This window comes from Acomys russatus, chromosome 7 (assembly GCF_903995435.1).
Source record: "Acomys russatus chromosome 7, mAcoRus1.1, whole genome shotgun sequence".
NCBI classification, from domain to species: domain Eukaryota; kingdom Metazoa; phylum Chordata; class Mammalia; order Rodentia; family Muridae; genus Acomys; species Acomys russatus.
The window spans coordinates 4,137,841-4,158,187 of record NC_067143.1 but is presented as its reverse complement, the minus strand read 5'-3'; the positions used below and the strand labels follow the sequence as shown (position 1 = coordinate 4,158,187).

General features: G+C 48.6%; 2 protein-coding genes across 2 annotated transcripts in view; one reads left to right on the top strand and one right to left on the bottom strand.

Annotated features, from left to right (window-relative positions):
- Positions 1 to 1,428: 1,428 nt before the first annotated feature.
- C7H19orf81 (chromosome 7 C19orf81 homolog) lies at positions 1,429 to 16,791 on the top strand. Its single transcript, XM_051149674.1, has 6 exons — positions 1,429 to 1,553; positions 1,608 to 1,752; positions 14,313 to 14,407; positions 14,542 to 14,662; positions 15,687 to 15,820; positions 16,456 to 16,791. Exons 1-6 carry the CDS (start codon positions 1,429 to 1,431, stop codon positions 16,649 to 16,651), a joined length of 816 nt encoding a protein of 271 aa, XP_051005631.1. The 3' UTR covers positions 16,652 to 16,791.
- A 2,269-nt stretch (positions 16,792 to 19,060) lies between these two features.
- Shank1 (SH3 and multiple ankyrin repeat domains 1) overlaps positions 19,061 to 20,347 on the bottom strand; it is a 52,783-nt gene continuing 51,496 nt past the window's right edge. The window contains exon 25 of the mRNA XM_051148443.1: positions 19,061 to 19,950. Coding sequence (XP_051004400.1) covers positions 19,233 to 19,950 — 718 coding nt within the window. The 3' untranslated portion in view covers positions 19,061 to 19,232. The remainder of the gene's footprint in view (positions 19,951 to 20,347) is intronic.

Below are 20,347 nucleotides of genomic sequence, written 5' to 3'. Positions count from 1 at the left end.
TGCTGACAGTCAAAATTATTTGGTGTCCAAGTACATGGGGTCCATTTTTTAATATGGAATTTTTATTATTTATTTATTTATTTATTTTGTTTTTGTTTTTGTTTTTGAGAGAATTCCTCTGTGTAGCCTTGGCTGTCCTGGACTCTCTTTGTAGTTGAAGCTGGCCTTGAGCTCACAGAGATCCACCTGCCTCTGCCTCCCTGAGTGCTGGGATTAAAGGGCTGTGCCACCACCACTGGGCTTTAATATGGAAATTTAAAAAAACTAAACCTCTCTAATTATCTCCTTTCTACAGAGACTGTATTACTTAAACTGTATTTCTTTCTATGACTGTGTTTAGTTCGTTTACTTTCTTTAGCATCTATTATGTGCTTTGAAAACATTTTTTCTCTCTCCTTTCTTTGGAGACATTGCTTTTTTCTTTCACTTTCCTTTCTTTGGAGAACATTTGTATGTATTTCTTTCTCTTTTACTGCCTTTTAGCTTAATATGTTTTTCTGTATTTTTTTTTTAAGATTTATTTATTTATTTAATGTATAACGTGTTCTGCCTGCATGTACACCTGCATGCCGGACGAGGGCACAAGATCTCATTATAAATGGTTGTGAGCCAACGTGTGGTTGTGGGGAATTGAACTCATAACCTTCGGAAGAGCAGACAGTGCTCTGAACCTTTGAGCCATCTCTCTAGCCCCTTTTTTCTGTATTTTTATAATACATTTCAGTTTTTACGTGGCCTATTCTTTTTATTTTCAAACTATTTATTTATTTATTTATTTAATGACTGTCTATATCCAATTTCTTTTTCTTTCTTTTTCCTTTTTTTTGGGGGGGGGTGCTCTTTTTATTTTTATTTATTTTTATTTTTGGTTTTTTGAGATAGAGTCTGTGTTAGCTTTGGCTGTCCAGGACTCGCTTTATAGACCAGGCTGGCCTCGAACTCACAGAGATCCACCTGCATCTGCTTCTCGAGTGCTGGGATTAAAGGCATGTGCCACCATGCCCGGCCCTTGGTATTCTTTTTATTTATTTATTATTTATACAGTATTCTACCCGCATGTGTGCCTGCACTCCAGAAGAGGGCACCAGATCTCATTATAGACCGTAGTGAGTGAGCCACCATGTGGTTGCTGGGAATTTTAACTCAGGGCCTTTTGAAGAACAGACTTCTGAGTCATCTCTCCAGCCCCCTCCCCCACTTTTTTCCTTTAGAATTTAATCACATTTTCAAGCATGTTTTTAAAACCTGCTTGTTAGTTTGACTGTGGTAAGATTTCTTTTTCTCTGTCGGTGTCTGACTTCTGTTAGCATTCATCTCGGAACCGGAGCTGTGGCTGACTCCGCCCCCTAAGGTCGGTGCCGGCTCTTGGCGGGATCCGGGCTGCAGCATCCTGCTTGCTTGCTCAGCAGCGGCGCCTCCTAGGCTGGCATGGCCGAGCCCTGCAAGCGCTTTGCACCGCAGCTCAGGGGAGTGGATAGAGGCTTCGGCGAGCTAGCTGCCCTGTTCGGGCCGGTCGCACGCCAGGATGATGGCTTCTGTCGCGAAGCTCTCGGGTGTGGTCTTGCGGTCTACGCGGGTTGGCACTTCTGACCTCCGCCTGCACCCAGCCTGTCCAGGAGGGCACTCGCTTTTACACGTCCCTCAGAGCGAGCACCCGGGTTGTGCCGGCTGAATTCAGCCTCTGTGTCCCTGCCGCGTGAAATTGCTGGGCCCACGGCGCGGTCGGTGCTTGCACGCTTCTCTGTCAGCAGGGTGCGTTCGCGGAGAAGCTGCGGTGCGGTGCGCCTCTGGAAAGGCCAGTTAACCGTTCACCTGCACAGCAGCGCCTGCCTCTTAAGGAGCTGCGCCTGTGAAATACTGCAGTAGGCTTTGGTTCCTGTCCTATCCGGCTTTGTGGCCCAATAGAGGCTTCAAAATAGCTGCTTTCCCCCGCAGCTTTCTTGCCTGGCTTTCTGAGCTGCCTCGGGGTCGTATGCTTGGGTTTCTAGTCTGTTTGGATTATACGCCTAAAACAATAGGCACCAATTGTGGAATTATATAATTTGGTGGCCTTTTCTAATCACGCGCTCTAGGTCCCAAAGAATGACACAGAGACCTATTAGATTTATTCAACAAGCTTTAAAGCACTAGAGCGGGCCAGGTCCTCATGCACCCATCCTTCCTCCCCCCCCCCACCACCTTCTCTTCCTCTCTGGGATCCCCCCAGACTGGAAACAGAAGTCCAGCCTCCATGTCCTCTCTACCTAGTCATTGGCTCTCAGCTTCTTTGTTAACCAGCCCGAGACAACTGGGCAGCAATGCTTACACAATACTGATAGGGGCGGTTCCTCATAGAAAGGACAGTGCCCGTGTCTAGATGGTAACCAGAAATCTGGGCACAGAAATCGACATCTGAATACATAGTGCACCAGACCAGCCCCGATAGACTATATGGACTTTCTACGTCCGCCCCAGCTCTGAATAATGACAGGGAGACTTAGATTTATTTATTTATTATTATTATTATTATTATTATTATTATTATTATTATTATTATTATTATTATTATTATTATTTTGGTTTTTCAAGACAGGGTTTCTCTGTGTAGCCTTGGCCAACCTGGACTCACTTTGTAGACCAGGCTGGCCTCGAACTCACAGCGATCTGCCTGCCTCTGCCTCCCAAGTGCTGGGATTAAAGGCATGCGCCACCACGCCCGGCTGAGACTTAGATTTATATTTAATAGCTTTAGGCCTTAGCTTACTCTTGTTCCCAACTGGCTCTTACGACCTTTGTTAACCCATTTATATCCATCTCAGCTCTGCCACGTGGCTCACTACATCTCCTCAGTTTCTTTGGTTTTTTTTTTTTGTTTTTTTTTTTTTTTTTTTTTTTTTTTTTTTTGAGACAGTGTTTCTCTGTGTAGCCTTGACTGTCCTGGGCTCGCTTTGTAGACCGGGCTGGCCTCGAACTCACAGCCATCCACTTGCCTCTGCTTCCCAAGTGCTAGGATTAAAGGCGAGTGCCACCACCATCTGGCCTCTCCTCATCTTATGTTGGATTTCCTCTGTCTCATAGGCGAACACACACCTTTTTTTTTTCTCCTGTGGAAACAAAGATTAAACCTCTCTCCCAACATTTCCTGCCTTCCATTTTGAAGTTCAGACATGCTTAAAATAAATAGACTGATATGGTCTAGCATTTCCCTCCTCATAAGCCAGTGTCTATCAGCAGTTGTTTTTTTGTTCATTAGCATTTTAAAAATTTAATCCCAGCACTAGGGAGGTAGAGGCAGGCAGATCACTGAGTTCGAGGCCAGCTGCGTCTACAAAGCGAGTCTAGGACAGCCAAGGCTACACAGAGAAACCCTGTCTCAGAAAGAAAAAAAAAAAAAAAAGAAAGAAAAAAAAAAAAAAAAAGAGGGGGTGGGCGGAAGGGGCTGGAGAGCTGGCTCAGAGTTTAAGAACACTGGCTGCTCTTCAAAAAGTCCTGAGTTCAATTCCCAGCAACCACATGGTGGCTCACTACCATCTATAATGAGATCTGGTGTCCTCTTCTGGCCTGTAGGTGTACATGCGTGCAGAGCACTGTGTACATAATAAATTCAGTCTTTCTTTAAAAAAAAAAAAGGAAAAGAAAAATCTTTCTTTAACCCTTTGCTGGTAGCATAGTTTTTCTTGTGAAATTCTGAGGGTTCTAGTGTATTTCCTATTTACTGTTGATTAATTTCATCATTACCTTGTGCTAGAAGGCCTGGTAGACCTGTATGGGATCTTATGTATGGTACATACAATGGATGACTTCTTGTAGGCTCAATTTTCTTAACAATTTTACTTTATTATGAACTCACTAACAGAGCGTACCTCACTTACAACCTGACTAACCCAAACAATAGGAAAAGGAGATTAAAGAACACAACAATGAAACCTTAAATCAGTTCCGAGGAACGATTCTCCTGGTGTAGTCAGCAGCACATCAGCAAACCCTCGATTCAGCCAAGGTTGCTGCTGGAACTTGGAACAGCAGCTGAGGCCCAGAGCCTCAGCCGGAGCCCAAAGCCTTGAAGCTTTCCCTAGAGTGGTTCTCTCTAGAAGCCTCTCTCAAAGCGTTGATGAACAGCCAACACAATCCCAAGTCCTCTCTCAAGTCAAGTTTTGGGCTCATATATATATATATACCCTCTCAGAGCCTCTACTAGGATGTCCTCAGTTGACAACATCCAAGCTCCCCTAAGAAGCGGTTAGATTTCCAAGTGGTAAAACATCCTGCTCTTTTACAAGTCTGTTCCCCATCCCACACTTGGGATTAACACAAAAAAAAACCATGTTTATCTCTCCTACAATTTCTATTTCTGATTACTTGTAGTTGAATAAATAGTGAAATTAATTCTAAATCATCCAGAGTAAGTTCTGGAGTTCCCATATGCAAAACAACTCTTTCTGCTTATTGAGTCAGTAACCTATACTAAGAGACTCAGGAGATCTGATGAAACTGTGAGCATGTCCCACAGCCCTGATTTATTAACTGAATCCTAAGGGCACTGAGCCACTTTACTTATTGTTTCTGGCTTATAACTGCCCTTTCCTGATTTAGTTTCATCAGTATAGAAAGTAGGGGCTCCGGAAATTGGTGTGCCTTTTACTATATGAAGGAGAATCCAATTAGTTATTTTTAAAATTGCTTTTGGAGTATTTGTTGTTAATCTCTCCCAAAAAATTACTTCAAGCTCTTTGCCAATGTTCATTTTCTGCCCATAATGAGGCAATTTCAGCATTAGTAAATAATACTACAATTTCTGCTGGGGTCTATTCCTGCTTGACAAAGCCTCATAATCAATTTCCTTTCATAATCAATTTAGAAAACTTTTCTATGTAGGTCTTTGATTTTTTAAAATTCTGTTTGTGTATCAAAAATCCCACTCTAAGATAATATCTTCTCTCTGCATAAAAATTCCTGTGGGAGAAGGAGTAGAAGGCAAAATAACTAAAATACAGTCAAGCTTTGGACCAAGTGATACACATACGCATCCTGTAATTTCTTCTCTACCAGAACCAATTCTCTCTCAGCCTCAGCTGATAATCTTCTTGGACTATGTAAATCCTTACACCTTGTAAGGTTTGAAGTAAATTACTTAGCTCTTGGGTAGTTAATCCAATTATAGGCCTTCACCGATTAGTATCTCCCAGAAAAAACTGAAAATCATTAAGAGTTTGTGATTGGTCTCTTGTGACTTGTACTTTCTATGACTGAATTTTTTATATCCTAGATACTTGATAGAATCTCCTCTTTGTATTTTTTCAGGAGCATTTTGTAATCCCAACAAGGCTAAATTCTCTTTTCTTCATCAAACATTTTTTTCCTGAGGTATATGTATCTGAATCTGCTAGTTAGATATCATCCATATCATAATAAATTATAGACTGAGGAAACTTCATGATTTCTAAGGGCTGTTGTACAAAATATTGGCACAGGATAGGACTGTTTAACTTTCCTTGTGGCAAAACCCTTCACTGGTACCTTTGAACAGATTGAGAGTTATTATAAGTAGGCACCATGAAAGCAAATTTATCTCTGTCTTGCTCATGCAAAGGTATAATGAAAAGGCCACCTTTTAAATCAATTACTGTAATAGACCATGACTTAGGTAATAAAGAAGTTAAAGGGACTTTAGGTTGAAAGGAACCATAGACCCGAGTGAGTGTATTGACAGCCTTTATTCTGTCAACATCCTCTATTTTCTTTCTTTCCTTTCTTCCTCCCCCTCTTCCTCCCCCTCTTCCTCCTCCTCCTCCTCTTCCTCCTCCTCCTCCTCCTCCTCCTCCTCCTCCTCCTCCTCCTCCTCCTCTTCTTCTTCTTCTTCTTCTTCTTCTTCTTCTTCTTCTTCTTCTTCTTCTTCTTCTTCTTCTTCTTTTGAGACAGGGTTTCCTCTGTGTAACCTTGGCTAGCCTGGACTTTCTTTGTAGACCAAGTTGGCCTCAAAATCAGAGCTCTGCCTGCTTCTGTCTTCCAGGTGTTGGGATTAAAGGTATACACCACCACTGCCCAGCTAACATCCTCCATTTTCAATTTTTCTTTGTGATGAAAAATATAGAGAATTCCAAGGGCTGGTAAACTCTTCTGTACGTTGAGCCTCCAGCTGCTCTTGGACTAGCTGTTCTAGTGCTTGTAATTTTACCCAAATAGGCCTTGGTAGAGTCACTGGTGTTCTATCAACAGTGGCTCCCTATAGAAATTTGGAGAGCCAACCTGCTATGTCCTTTTTTTATTGTTGTTGTTTTGTTTTGTTGTTGTTTGTTTTGTTTTGTTTTGGTTTGGTTTGGTTTTGGTTTTTCAAGACAAGGTTTCTCTCTGTAACCTTGGCTGTCCTGGACTCTCATTGTAGACCAGGCTGGCCTCAAATTCACAAGAATCCACCTGCCTCTGCCTCCCAAGTGCTGGGATTAAAGGCGTGTGCCACCATGCCTGGCCCATATGTCCTGTTCTTGATATGATTTTTCAATACCTTCACAAAGAACATTTCCTATTTTATGGCTTGGCCTTGATGTTGGAGGGATGCTAATCAGTACTTCCCACTTATACAATATATCTCTTTCCCTTAAATTCATGGCTGTATCAGCCATGTATGGCTTTAATTTTCCCATTTGACCCTCTGGCCCTGTACACTTAAGCCATCTCACACTTTGTTTTATCTCGAATAAAGTTTCAGTCCCTAGAAACTGAATATTTACTTCCTGAAGAGGCCATTCTGGAGGCCAAGGTTTTGGTGAAATTATTGTCACATCTGCTTCTGTGTCTACTAAACCTTCAATTGCAGTGTCATTTATACGTACTTTTAGTTTTGGCCTCTGATCATCTATGTCAGCTTGCCAAAACACTTGCTTTCTGGTGTCTCCTGAGTTTTCAGTTTTAGCTACTGAAGCTGCTGTGACTTAGATATCTGGGTTATTAATACCTATATCCAGAATGGCGCTGCTGACTTGTTCTACATATTAGTTTCCCCACTGCTGACCTGAAATATCCAGCTTGAATTTGATCTCAGGGCCTTGAGCATTTACCGACAAGGGGTTACCTCCTTTGTCCCTTGTTGATTCTCAATCATTAGCCCAATGCTGGCCTCTGCTAAACCCTCTGCATTCCCTAGAAGGCTCAGGTCTTCTTCCAGAATTAGCGTGGCTCTGCCTACAATTCCTTTTGAAATTACTTTGCTTGCAAGAGCTAAAACATTTGACAGTTTGGCTTTTCTCAAAACCTTTAGAGATAACGTCTCCTATTAAAGTTACATCATATGACTGAGACCCAACGTCAGCCGTATTTCTAATCCATTCATCTATTCATGCTGATCTAGTCTTTAGGGGCCTGGTCACTTTTTTTGTGTGGGTCTCCTCTTTCCTGGGGGGCTGTTGGCCATCATCCCATGAAAGTGAGATGAGCAGAAGGTGAGGCAAAGGACTTGGAAGGCCGCGAGCGTGATGGAGAGTGACGTCTGGGAACCACTTCAGGAAGATAGTTCAACTTTATTGGGGGAGAACAAAGGCTATAACATCCTTGGGGAGTGGGTGAGGGGCTCTCAGGATAGGTGTATATAATTTGTTGAAACCAGGCACTTTAAGGATGCTTGATTTTCATTTGACAGCATGCTCCTATCATATGCACAGGAACCCAGTACCTAATTATCCTATAGGTGCAATGAGGGGAGAGCTAGCAGGGAACCGTGTCAAAAGGCCATAAATCAAATGTGGTTAGGAGCAACTATGCCTAAAGATACTCTCCAGAAGGAGTCAGGCAAAGAGAGGAGGCCCTGCTGGGGAGAGGGAGTCCGCCATCTGAGCGCTGAGCTCAGAAAGGCTATCCAGACTGAGAAGACTGCAAAGTCAAAGGGCAGGGTCTAACATTTTTGCCTCCAGAATTAGAATTTTTGAAAGCCAAAGATTTGATCAGTGCTTGTCAGCTTCTGAATCTGAATCTGCTGCCCTCTCTTTACAGCTGAAGTCAATCTTTTAAAGCCAATGAATGGTTCTTTGGGACCTAGTGTAATCTGAATAAACAGCTCAGACCTTTTTCCTGTTTCTTCATCCTTGTCCCAATCACTTAAAGCTGCCATATGACATAGAGCCAAGGTAGTATGGTCATATTCAATTTGTGTTTTTACCTTAGTCTACTGACATTCTCCTAGCAACTGATCCTGAAAAATATTGATACTTCTAGCCCTGTTTCTCTGTTCTGTCTCCTTAGTTTCTTCTTCCCACCATGACTGCCATTGTAACTGAGGACCAGCGTCTAATATTGCTTTTGTGGTACCTTTCCAGTCTTGGGGAATAGCTCTAATTTGAATCACCCCAAAATTTAATATCTGCTTCACAAATGGTGAATGCATACCATATGAAATTACAGCTTCCATATATATATATTGTTGTTGTTGTTGTTTTTCGAGACAGGGTTTCTCTGTGTAGCCTTGGCTGTCCTGGAGCCGCTTTGTAGACCAGGCTAGCCTCGAACTCACAGTGATCCACCTGCCTCTGCCTCCTGAGTGCTGGGATTAAAGGCGTGTGCCACCCTGCCCAGCTATATATTGGTTTTTCTGAGACATGGTTTCTCTGGGTAGCTTTGGCTGTCCTGGACTCACTTTGTAGACTAGACTGACCTCGAACTCATGAAGATTTGCCTGCCTCTGCTTCCTGAGAGCTCCTTATATATTTCTTAAAAATCTAGCATTTCTATGGATGCCTTCCAAATCCTTTGTAACCTTGGGGAGTGCCTATCACCCGCTGGTATTTGTCATATAGTAACTAGATAAGCTAAGATTCATTTTCTAACAACTTTTGGCTGACCGTCATTAATATCATTATATGATGGTTGCAGTAGGCTCTTGTCTTAAACCCTCTGTCTCTATCTGAGTATCTTCTTCATTTTTATTTATAGATCTTTCTAATTTTTTTTCTAACACTTGTCTCTTATCAATCCACTTTCCATATTTTTCTTTTTCCCGTGTCTCTAAAGCCTTTTTGTTTGAGAAGACATTGAAAGCCAATATGGTTATTAAGACAAAGAATGAAATACCAAAAATGATAATAATCATAATTGGTAGTGAGCCAATCTCAATTAAGTCATTTATTTTTTTAATCTTCTGTCTCTGTTTTTAAACCATTTAATGTAGCATTTTTTTAAAGGGTCCTAAAGCCCTGGGTTATGGCATTTCCCATCCTTACATGGCTTATTGTTTTTAATTTTATTTAACTCTCTTTGAGGGCTTCCCTTTATCCTTGTCAAACAATTTGTTTGTTTGTTTGCTTGCTTGTTTACGCCTTTCTAGCTCCAGGTTTTTTTTCTTTAGCACTTAAGCACATTTTAAAGCATACTCTACCTATTCAGGGGCTGGCCTTTAGTTTCTTCAGTCTGGGCTTGGATTTCTTCTGTAGCTCAGCTTAACACATGGTCCTGGCTGCTGGCCCTGCCCCTTTGACTTCATCTAGCCCTTTGCCTGACTCTGGGCTGGAGCATGCCAAGCTGCCCTGACTAGCCTGGCTCTGGGAGGGTGGTGCCAGTGGCTGCACTAGGACGTGGCTGACCTAAACTGAGCTGTGTTCTCTGGGAAAATTTTCACATGGGCCACAGCATGAACTACTCCTCCGCTGAGCAGTATGCTGGTTCAGAGAAGTACGTGGCTCTGGGAAATACTTGCCTGTGCAGCCCCAGGTGCTCTTCATGTGTCTCAGCCATTTCTGCCACGTACTGATGCACTGGCTGCTCACCTGTGGCCACCAGGCGGCAGTCTCTCTGCATCCAGAAGGGCCTGACTGGCTGTGCTGTGCATGGGAGAAATGCACTGCTGTCCCCCTAGGCTCTGGTTCCCCACTCCCCACCGAGCAGCTGGCCTTGCTGTTCAGCAGCGGCTACGGCTAAGGCTATGGAGTAAGTGCCTTCTTGCACTCCGTGCCTGCCTCAGAGACTGTGACACTAGGAAGCTGCCTCTGGCTCTGGGGACTGCTTGTTCCCTGCCTTCCATCTGGAACTTTTTGGAACTATCCCCAGGCCTTGGATTTACATGCCTCATATTGGGCGCCAAATAAAACCAAATGTACTTTCTCTATCCACCCCAGGTCTAAGTAATGACACAGAGACTTATATTTATTTATAATAGCTTTAGACCTTAGCTTACTCTTGTTCCCAACTAGACCTTGTAACCCATGCCAACCCGTTTAGATTACTCTGTGTTCTGCCACGTGACTTGTTACCTCTCCTTAGTGTCGTATGTTTGGCTTCCTCTGCGTCTTGTAGGGTATAGTCCTTCCACACCTGATCTTTCTCTTGGTTCCCATCTCTGCCCGAAGTCCCGCCTATTCTCACCTGCTGTTGCTATGGTCCAGTTCTCTATTCAGCCAATCAGAAGGTGATGGAGACCATTGTTTACAAAATACCGAGGCAGATAGCACTTCATAAAAACGACAATACCAAGTCAGGCCTCTATTCATCTCTTTGGTTACAGAAATCAGCATTGGAATAATACAGGGACAATCTTTATCCAGTGCATAAAAAGATCACCCCAACAGATTACACTCAAGCATTCATGCCTAATTGTTATCTTAGTTTGTTTTCTGTTGCAGTGACAAAACACCCCGACACCCCGTCCCCCCAAAAAAAAGGAGAGGGAAAGGGATTATTTGGTTCACAATTCCAGTTCTATGACACCAGGGAAGTCAAGGCATCAGGAACCGGAAGCAGCTGGTTGTATCCCACGGAGACAGAGCAATGAGTCCACGCGTGTGCTCTGGTGCTTTTCGTGTTGTCTCCACTCTTGTTTGTCTCTGGGAACGGCGCTGCCCACAGCGGCATGCTTTCTATCTCAATGCACATAACTAGCTCCCACGGACACACCCACAGAGCAACCTGATCTGGACATTTCCTCACTGAAACTTTCTTCCAAGGTGATTCCATAATGTGTCAAGTTGACACTTAAAACGAGGCTGGAGAGATGGCTCAGCAGTTAAGAGCCTTGTCTGCCCTTCCAGAGGTCCTGAGTTCGATTCCCAACAACCACATGGGGGCTCCCAACCATCTATACTGGGATCCGATGCCCTCCTCTGGTGTGCCGTGCCACTAGAAGCACTCATATATGTTAAATAAATAAATATTTTTTAAAAATCCCATCACACAAGACAAGCACATTGCAACTGAGCCATCTCTTTAGCCTCATCCAATTTGCTGGGAATTTTTAAGGATACATATTTACCATGCCACAGTGACAGCTGACAAAAGTCACAATTCTTCCAGGAGGTTCTTTTGTGGTAGTAAATTTGGAATCTTTGTTTTTGTTTTTGTTGTTGGTTTTTGTTTTTTTGCTTTTTGTTTTTTTGAGACAGGGTTTCTCTGTGTAGCAGTAAACTCAGATTCTTATGTCTAAGTTTGGACATAAACCCCTGACTGTGTCCCAGTCTATTTGCTTGTTTTGCTGTTTGTTTGTTGTAAATTTCCAGGGGATTGGGTGAGTTGGGACTCAAGCAGTTCCTACAGTGGATGCAGCTATGTCCCCTGACTTATCTGGTCCACCCTCATCCTGGACCAGCTCTGCTCATGGCACTCTGCTGGATCTTAGGACAAGAATATAGAGGCTGAGACCAGACAGAGGAATGGCTCAGTGCTCGATGTTTCTGCAGAGGACCCAAGTTCAGTTCCCATCACTCACGCTGGATGGTTCACCACCACCTGTAGCTCTGGCTCCAGGGGGCCTGCCTCCCTCTTCTGTCCTTCTTGGGTTGGCCACACACATGCATGCACAAAATTAAAAATAAGATACATCTTAAGCAGCAGCGACAATGACAATAACAACAAAAACACATTGAGGCTGTGGACCCGGTATGGTGAACACACTTGTGCCATCCTAGCACTCAGCAGGCTGAGGCAGAGGATCATCAATGAGTTCAAGGCCAGCCTGGGCTACATAATGAGTTCAGGACAGCCTGGGCTGTAGCTTGAGACCCTGCCTCAAAACACCATTAAAAGGGCGGGAGGTGGCTCAGTCAGCCAAGTGCTTGCCATGCCTACCTTAAGGGCCAGAACCAACTAGGCAGAGAGATGGTTCAGCAGCTCTTGCAGAGGAGTGTTTGGCTCCCAGCACCCACACCAGGCAGCTAACAGCCACTTGTTGTTCCAGCTCTAGAAGATCTGATGCCCTCTTCTGGCCTCTGCGGGCACTCATGGACATGTGGCACATGCACGCATGCACGCATGCACGCATGCACGGAGACACATGTAAAAGTAAAAGCAAACCTTTCAATAACAAAGCACGAATAATCCCAGCACTGCCTAGGCAAAGACCGGAGGATTTCTGGGGATCACTGAACACCCAGCCTAGCCTGCTTGGCGAGCTCCAGTACAGATGACCAATTCTGTCTCAAAGCACAAAGTGAACCACTGTGCCTTTTGAACAACACTTGATGTTGACCTCTGACTTCCATACACATGTGTGCATACACACAAAGACATGTATACACATACAGACACACACACTTATGCTGCTCAGAAATGTGGTGACAACCAATTTTATGGTATTGTGGAATTAAGGCAATTAATTAATTAGTTGAGGAAATTTGTATCTGTATGGGGAGCAAGACACAGAGTGTGTGTGCGTGAGAGAAAGTTCTACAGTACTCTCAGGGAGCTCACTCAGCTCAGCGATGGAGAAACAACATGGTCTTGTTTCAGGTGACAAAGTGAGACAGGGAGTAACAGGCAAGTGCTGGCCTACAGTCCCAGTGGGACTGGGGTCATGTCTCAGTGGGAGAGCTCCTGTCTTGCATTTGGAAAGACCCCGGTTTAAATCCCAGCACCCTCCATGAAGCGTTTGGCACATCACACTCACACACACATTCTGGAAAATTCTGTATGAGAAGTCTGACAGAGCCAGAAGATGAGGAGGCAGTGAGGCAGGGATCCTGTTAAAAATGCAGATTCTAACCCGGGCAGTGGTGGTACAACCCCTTTAATCCGGCACTCGAGAGGCAGAGACAAGTGGATGTCTGAGTCGGAGGCCAGCCTGGTCTGTAGGACAGCCAGGGTCCCTGTCTCAAAGGACAAAAACAGCAGCCAGCAGCCAACAACAACGAATGCAGATCTTAATGCTGGGTTGGGCCATGGGACACTGCCCTCACACGAGGTCCCCACACCACATCTAGAGGGGTGCATATCCACCAAGGGACTGTGTCATTTCAAATGCAAGATGGAGCATCCTGGGGGCATCAAGTGTAGGGTGCTGAGGTGAGATACGCAGCCATCAGCTCTGAGCCAGGGCGGGCTGTTTTATCACGTCTGTAGTGTCTATGTTTTTAACAGCTGTGTGTCTGGTCTCTGCTGAGATGTAACTTCACAGTGCTTTCATCTTGGTGTGTCTTGCTGTAGTGGCCCTGTCTGGAGCTGAAGTCAAGGGTAATTGTTTGGCCGGGAGGAGCATCCTACAGTCCTGAGGGCAACCCTTCCCTCTTCTGCCTCGAAGCAGGATAACACAAAGGAGGCAGGCATTAGCCTCTCTCAAAGAGTGTGCTGTGCAATGCCTGAACTCTGTAGACAACTGCAGGCCCAAGACCCTCCTACACTGTTTCTCAACATATCCCAACATGGCTGAAGCTAGGTTGCTGCTCCATCCACATTCCAGCCCATCTGAAGGAAGGCGCCAAACATCAAAGACAGTTTCTTTCCTTGCTTGCTTTTTTCCCCTCCCTCCTTCATTTTCCTCCCTCCCTCCCTCCTCACACTTTTTCTTTGAGGCCCAGCCTGACTCCACAGTCACTGTGTAGACCAGACTGCCTTTGCACTTACGGCGCACCACTGGCCAAAGCCGCCTTAGTGCTGCAACAACAGGCATGCTTGTTACTACATCCAGGAGCTGTGGCGCTCACTCTCACTCATGCTGTTGGCAAGAACTTGGTTGCCAGGCCACAAAGGAGCTGGTGAGGAAGACTAGACACCCTTGTGCCTGCACAGCTCTAGGGCTAAAGTGGAGAGGGGAAGCAGACCGTGTGTGCCAATCACTAGCCAGGGGGAAGGAGAGGTCCACGAGTTAATGATGAGGCTGGTGAGAAGAGGGTCACATGGGAGGAACTTCACGGTGGAGTTCCAAGCACTAATGCTGGGGCACAGTGGTTGTTTCCTCTTGCTGGCCCCCGTTCAAGCTGAGCCTAGCCAGGAAGTCTCAGAGCCAGAGCGGAAGGGTAGATTTTGCAGTTTCCAGATGGTACCTCAGGGACCAGCTTCTGAGATCTAGCTTTCTGGGGTGGTGTACATGCTGCTGGCTGACTCTCTTCTGAAGAGAGCCGTGGCTTCCAAAGGCCCTTGGCAGGTGACACTGGGTTCTCTTGTTGCTAGGATCCATCCTTGTGGATCTGAAGTCTACAGAGGAGGCCATGGCGCGGAGCCTGGGCAGGCCTGTCAAGTCCACGTGAGTAGTCCCTGGCCCCATGACCTCTGACTTCAGCTCCTGCAGAGATGACTGCAGCAGCCCTTGACTTCAGAGGTTGCTCGCTTTGCCCCTCCTTCCTTCCCTTCCTCCTTCCCTCCCTCCCTCTCACATAGGAAACAGTACCTGAGACATGTCATCTCAGAATATGAGGCGCTGGATCGGGAGCTCCCATGTATCCGAAAGTTCTCGGCGCCACCCTCTGCCCAACCCCTCTGCCTGTGCATGGAGACTTCGGTGAGTGGCCATCAGCTTCTCTGCACAGTTCCTGTGGTTGAGAGGATCACCTGATCAGATCTGATGTGACAGGGTGGGGGGGGGGGGGCGGCGTTTAAGTCCAGGTTAAGGGCCAGGCATTGATTGTAGTGTGTGTGTCTACCATCTCAGCACTCTAGCGGCAAAGTCAAGAGGAGCAGGAGTTCGAAGTCAGTCTTAGTTACACAGGGAGTTCAAGGCTAGCCTGGGCTACCTGCACTCCTGTCCCAAACAGAGCAACTTTACACACACACACACACACACAGTGTCTGCTTCTGTCTGACAGTAAAAGGGACCTACTGTGTACTAGGCACGAGCCTTAAGGCACCCCTTTGGGTGTCTATGTGACTTTACTCTGTCATGGGTGCTGCTGTCCTCATGTCTTGGGGACAAGTTCCCATCTCTCCTCTCCTTGGTGCCTTTGAAGAAGGGACTGCAGTGTACCCTCCCGCCACCCTGGCCAATGCAGATCTCTTTCCAGCTCAGAAGTTAAGCAGATCTGGTTAGTATGTCGGTGGGAGGAAGACGCCCTAATGTTTAACAGGTGGAGGTCAGAGGACAGCCCAGATCTCTCCTTCCACCTCTACTCGGGTTATGGGGATGTGACTCAAGTCATCAGGATTGCACAGAAAGTGCCTTTACCCACCATGCTGTCAAGCCTGCCCATCCGCAGTGATTTTATGTGCCAACAACTGTTTTCCTCCTTTGTCACTGTGGCCCCTGATCAACACATCCCCTGAAACAACTTCCTCTGACACTCCATTAACATGAGATCACAGGTTCAAATAGAATCTTCCAGAACTCTAAGGCACCATCCATGGCTGGTCGCTGGGAGAGTTTCTCCCTAAGGAGGGTGAAATTGTAATCAGCCTGAGTGGCAGATGCCTTCGCACCTGAGAGACGTCTGTGTTCTCCCCTTTGACAAGAGTGGCAGAACCTAGCGGGTCTGCAGGTGGCGTCTGGGCCGGGCTCCAAGAGGGCTAAGGCTATATGCACCCCCCCGCAGGAGGATTTCACGCACTTGGAGGTGCTGGAGGCTCTGGAGGCCGAGCTGCCCGGGGCCATGGAGAGCGGGCGGGTGAGCAGTATCCGCTATGAGAATATGAACGTCATCTGCGGGACCGCGGGCCGCAGGGACAGGTAAGCCCATGCATGGGCGTGGCCCGGGGTGAGCGTTTTGAGTGAACGCTCTAGGCTGAGAATTAGAAGAGGTGTAGCCAAGGAGCCGGTCTTAGCGAACGGAGCTAGGAGGCGGAATGAGACTCAGGGGATGAGGGGCGGAGCCAAGCATAACGAAAAGGGGAGGGATGGGAGCACAGTGAGGGGGCGGTGCCTAGAGGAGGCTAGTGGGTGGAGTCAGGGTGACAAGGAAAGTGAGGGCTGGAACTGAGAGCCTAGAGCCTAGAGTGAGTTGGAGAGAGAGTGGAGCCTAAAGTGAGAGGGTGAGGGCAAGGTGAAGGTGACAATGAAGTATGAAGCCCAGAGCCATCCAGAAGGACGGGGTCTTAGGTTGACTGGCACTTTTGGCATAATAAAATGAAGATGGCATTGGTGTTGGGGGTGCTGAGCTGAGTGGCATTCTGGGCGGAGTCACAAGGACATTGAGGGGCAGATTCTATGGTGAGTGGCACCTCTGGTCAAGTAGGATAGGGACGTCAGCGAGGGCGGGGCCTAGCACGTCCCCGGTGAGATGAAGATTAGGCTGCAGAAGCCGGTGTGGCGGCCGCGAGCGAAGGCGGACATGGCGAATCCCCGCGATGTCACTTCGCCCGCAGGTGGCTCATCACCGTCACGGACTTTCAGACGCGCTCGTGCCTGCTGCGCTCTGGGCTCAGCCTCCGCGGAAGCGCATACCCGCTCGTGCGCCACGATGACCTGCTGCTCGGGGACTACCGCCTGCACCTGCGCCGCTCCCTAGTCCGACGGCGCATGCTCGAGGCTCTAGGGGCGGAGCCGACCGAGGAAGATTGACGCGCGGCGGGGGCGGGTCCCAACTGCGTCCCGCCCCCAGGCTTCGCAAACCGAGAGGGCGTGGCCTCCCTAGGAAGGAGGCGGGGCCGGCTCGAGGGGGTGGATACTGTGAGTTTAATTATAAAGAATGACCTGATACAAAAGCCATTTCACTCAGCAAAATCGTGTTGGGCGTGGGGGGCGGGGCGGATCTCCGCTGTCGTCCACTTCTAGGTCACACCCATCCCTGCGATCCTGCAGGACCAGCCCAACTCTTTTCTCGTCCCCTCCCGCCCCCTTGGAAGACAGTTCTAGGGCTTTTATTTCAGGTGGTTCCCCCCCCCCCCTTTTTGATTTGTGTGTGTTCTAGTTTTTTTTTAATTTTTATTTTGCTTTGTATATTGTTTTCTTTTGCTATTGTTTGTCTTTTTGCTTGGTCTCTCCTCTCCACCCCGCTCCCCCATCCAGCCCCTCCCCCTCCCCTCTTCCCATTCCTCCCCCCCCCAACCCCACCCCCTACGCCCTTCCTAACCCCGCGGCACCCATCCGGAATTGACAAGCCCTTGATAGACAGGTGCCGCGCAGGCCCCCGGCGGACGGGGGGCATCCGACCAGGGGGAGGGGGCGGGTAGGGGCCCAGCGCCACCTCCTCTCCAGTCCTCGCCACCCTCCCCCCTCCCGCAACCCTCCCACAAGGTTCCCAGCATTTCCCTGACATGGTGAGGGGAGGAGGCTAGCCCTCCCCTCATGGACGGAGCGCCCCCGGGGGGCCTGGGGGCAGCTTTAGGGAATGGGGGTGGGGAGGGGAGCTCCCTTCTTTGGCAGCTGAACATGGGGGGTAGGGACCTGAGGGCGATGCCCTCCCCCCTTTTATCCACAGCAGGGGAGGGGGCTACCTAGGGGAGGAGAGGTGGCTTTAAATTCCCAAGCCCCAGAAGCAGGGAATGGGGAACGTGCGGGGGGGGGGGCACAGGGGGGGGAGAGAGCGAGAAGCCATGCTGGAAGAACTGGAGTGGGAGGCGGTAATCCAGGGGCGAAGGGGGGGGTAAACCTGGAGAGAAGAAAGGGTTGGGGGAGGAATGGGATCTTCGTGCAAAATGAACCAGACAGACAGACGAGAATGACAGGACTGATTGACAGCCTAGTGAGCAGGGAGCCAGCGTGCATGCGCAGGGTCTCCTCTCCCTAGGAACAGCAGGAGGAGGTGAGCAAAGACTTATGCAGGAAAAGAGAGGAGAGGACTGGCTAAGGGTACACACTCGCCAGAGTGAGGCCAGTATGCAAACTAAAAAAAGAGGTCAGGGTCTGCTGGGGCGACTGAGGAAAGTCACCTAGAAAGAACAAAACAGTGCAGCAAGCACATTCCATACCTGAGCACCATTTAAAAAAAGGTTGGGGGAGGTGGGGGGCCGGGGAGGACAAGTGTGTGAGAAAAAGTGTGCAAGAGGGCACTGGAAAACAAGGATAAAGGTGAACAGAAGAAGCCCGGTGTGGTGGCACACACCTTTAATCCCAGCACGTGGGAGGCAGAGGCAGGTGGATCTCTGAGTTCAAGGCCAGGGTCTACAGAGGGCTTTCCAGAACAGCCTGGGCTACACAGAGAAACCATTATTTAGGGAAAGGGGGAAAAAGGTGAGACGTGTGAAGAAGGCAGATGGGGATAGGGAAAGAAAGGGTTAAACATTTGGAAGAGAGCTCAGGGCTATGGGTGTGCTAGGGGCGTGTTAAGTGTCAGAGAAAATGGAGAGGGCAGGACACAGGAGTGTCATCATGAGAGGGAGAGTAAGGGCTTAGGGGTGCCAGGATGGGAAAGTGTCCCCAGGTATGAGAATGGAGGTAAGTGTGTTCAGAGTGTGTAAGGACAGAGCAGACCAGGGACTACAGGAGTATGCCTGGGTGTGTGAGCAGGAGAAGGAAGGAAAGTCCCATGTGTGTCTGCAGCATGGGTCCAGGGTGACTAAAGAAATAAAAGGTGCAATCCTCCCCCCCTCCCCAGAAGCAAATATGCAGAGAACGAGCTACCAAAGGCTTGAGGAAAACGTATGCAGCGAGTTGAGGCGGCTGAGAGGGTCTTGCAGGCCGGAGGTGTGCAAGACAGCTAGGGGGCAAGCTTGTGCAAAAACTGCAGCCAGGGAGGGGAACAGGCGTGCAAGAGGCAGGAGGTGGGACAGCTGAGTATGCCAAGGAGAGGGGGAAGGCTGAGGGGCCAGGAGAGATGGATAGGGTTTTAGAGGGGCTCAAGTGATGGAATCTGAGGGGCCGTCTTCCCAGGCACCCCCTGGGCTGACCCTCTATGGCTCTGTCTGTTCCCCTCCCCCAGTCGACCTTTCCCTCCTCAGTTACCCCCCCCCGTATCATTTTTCTACCCCCCCCTCCCCACTCGCAGTCTAGTGTCAGCTGCCCACCTCTTGCGAGGTGCCATTGTCCAGTCCACTTGGGGACCTCAGTCAGGCCTGGGGAGATAGGGCAGGGCACAGTTTTAGCAGAGTCCCTGGACCCCTGAGGGGAGGGGGGGAAAAGAATGATGGTCAGAGGGGTCAGAGGTCAAGAGGTCAGCGGGCTCAAGGGTCCTATGGACGGGCTGGTCCGTCCAGGCCAGCCATCACCTCTCCAGGAAAAATTTGAGAGCCCGGTCAATGTTCATACGGTGGCCCACCCTGGTCACGCCCAGGTCCACATAGTCCTCCTTGGTCAAGGCGGGCAGGTGGGAGCCATCAATCTCGTGGTCCAGGAACTGGGCTCGGTGCTCTGATAAACCCAGCCATTCCAGCCAATCGGCGACGTCAAACTTGGTCCAGAACCCCAGAGGCTTGGCTCCAAAGGGTTTGTCCGGGGGCAGCGAGAGCAGGCGAGTGGGTGATAGGGAGCGAGAGGCCCCCGACAAGGCTCCTCCAAGACCCCCAGACATCCCGGGGTGTGGTGGCACAAAGACGGGAGCGAAGGGGTCAGCCGAGCCTCCTGCCCCTCCCGTCGGGGAGCTACGGATGTCGAAGAGGCCCGGGTAGAGGGGTCCAGAAGGCAGGATGGGTAAAGAAGAAGGCCTGGGCGCTGGGCTGACCTTGTGATCCGAGGCAGGCAGCAGCGAGGGGCTGGGTGCCCGGCGGAGCAGAGGAGGCCGCATTTCAAATTCCACGCCCTGCAGGTGTCTGGTGGAAGCTGAGGCGGATGAGGCTGAAGGGGATGTAGCTCCTTGGGCTGCAGCTGTTGAAGAGGAGACCCCAGATCCGGTGGGGAGTGGTGGCAGAGGGGGTTTAGGCCAGTTCTGAAAGATGCTGCTGCTGGGTTTGGAGAGGAGAGAGGCCTGGGAGTCTTCGGAGAGCCTGGAATGTGACAAGGGGTTGGGGGTGGGGGACCAGGGGGAGGGAGAAAGGTTTGGAGGGGGGAAGTGTGGAGGGCAAGGGTGAAAAGGAGGCAGAAGTCATGATTCAGAGGGAGAGACACAAGGGCGGGGGAGAGATAGAGAAGATGCGGGGGCGGCAAGGGAGGGTCAGATGAATGTCAGGAGAGAAGTGAAGGGAAAGAGATAGGACAGGGAGAGAGGGTGATAGCCAAGAGAGATGGAAGAAAAAGAACCATTAAGTGATAGCAGTAACACCCGCCACCACTTGCTGCTGCTCATGTGTGTCAGGCATTGTTCTAAAGGCTTTCTGAATCACATCTCAATCCCCCACAACAGCCCTGGTGGATGGTTGGTTACTATTAGGGTCAAGAGCACAG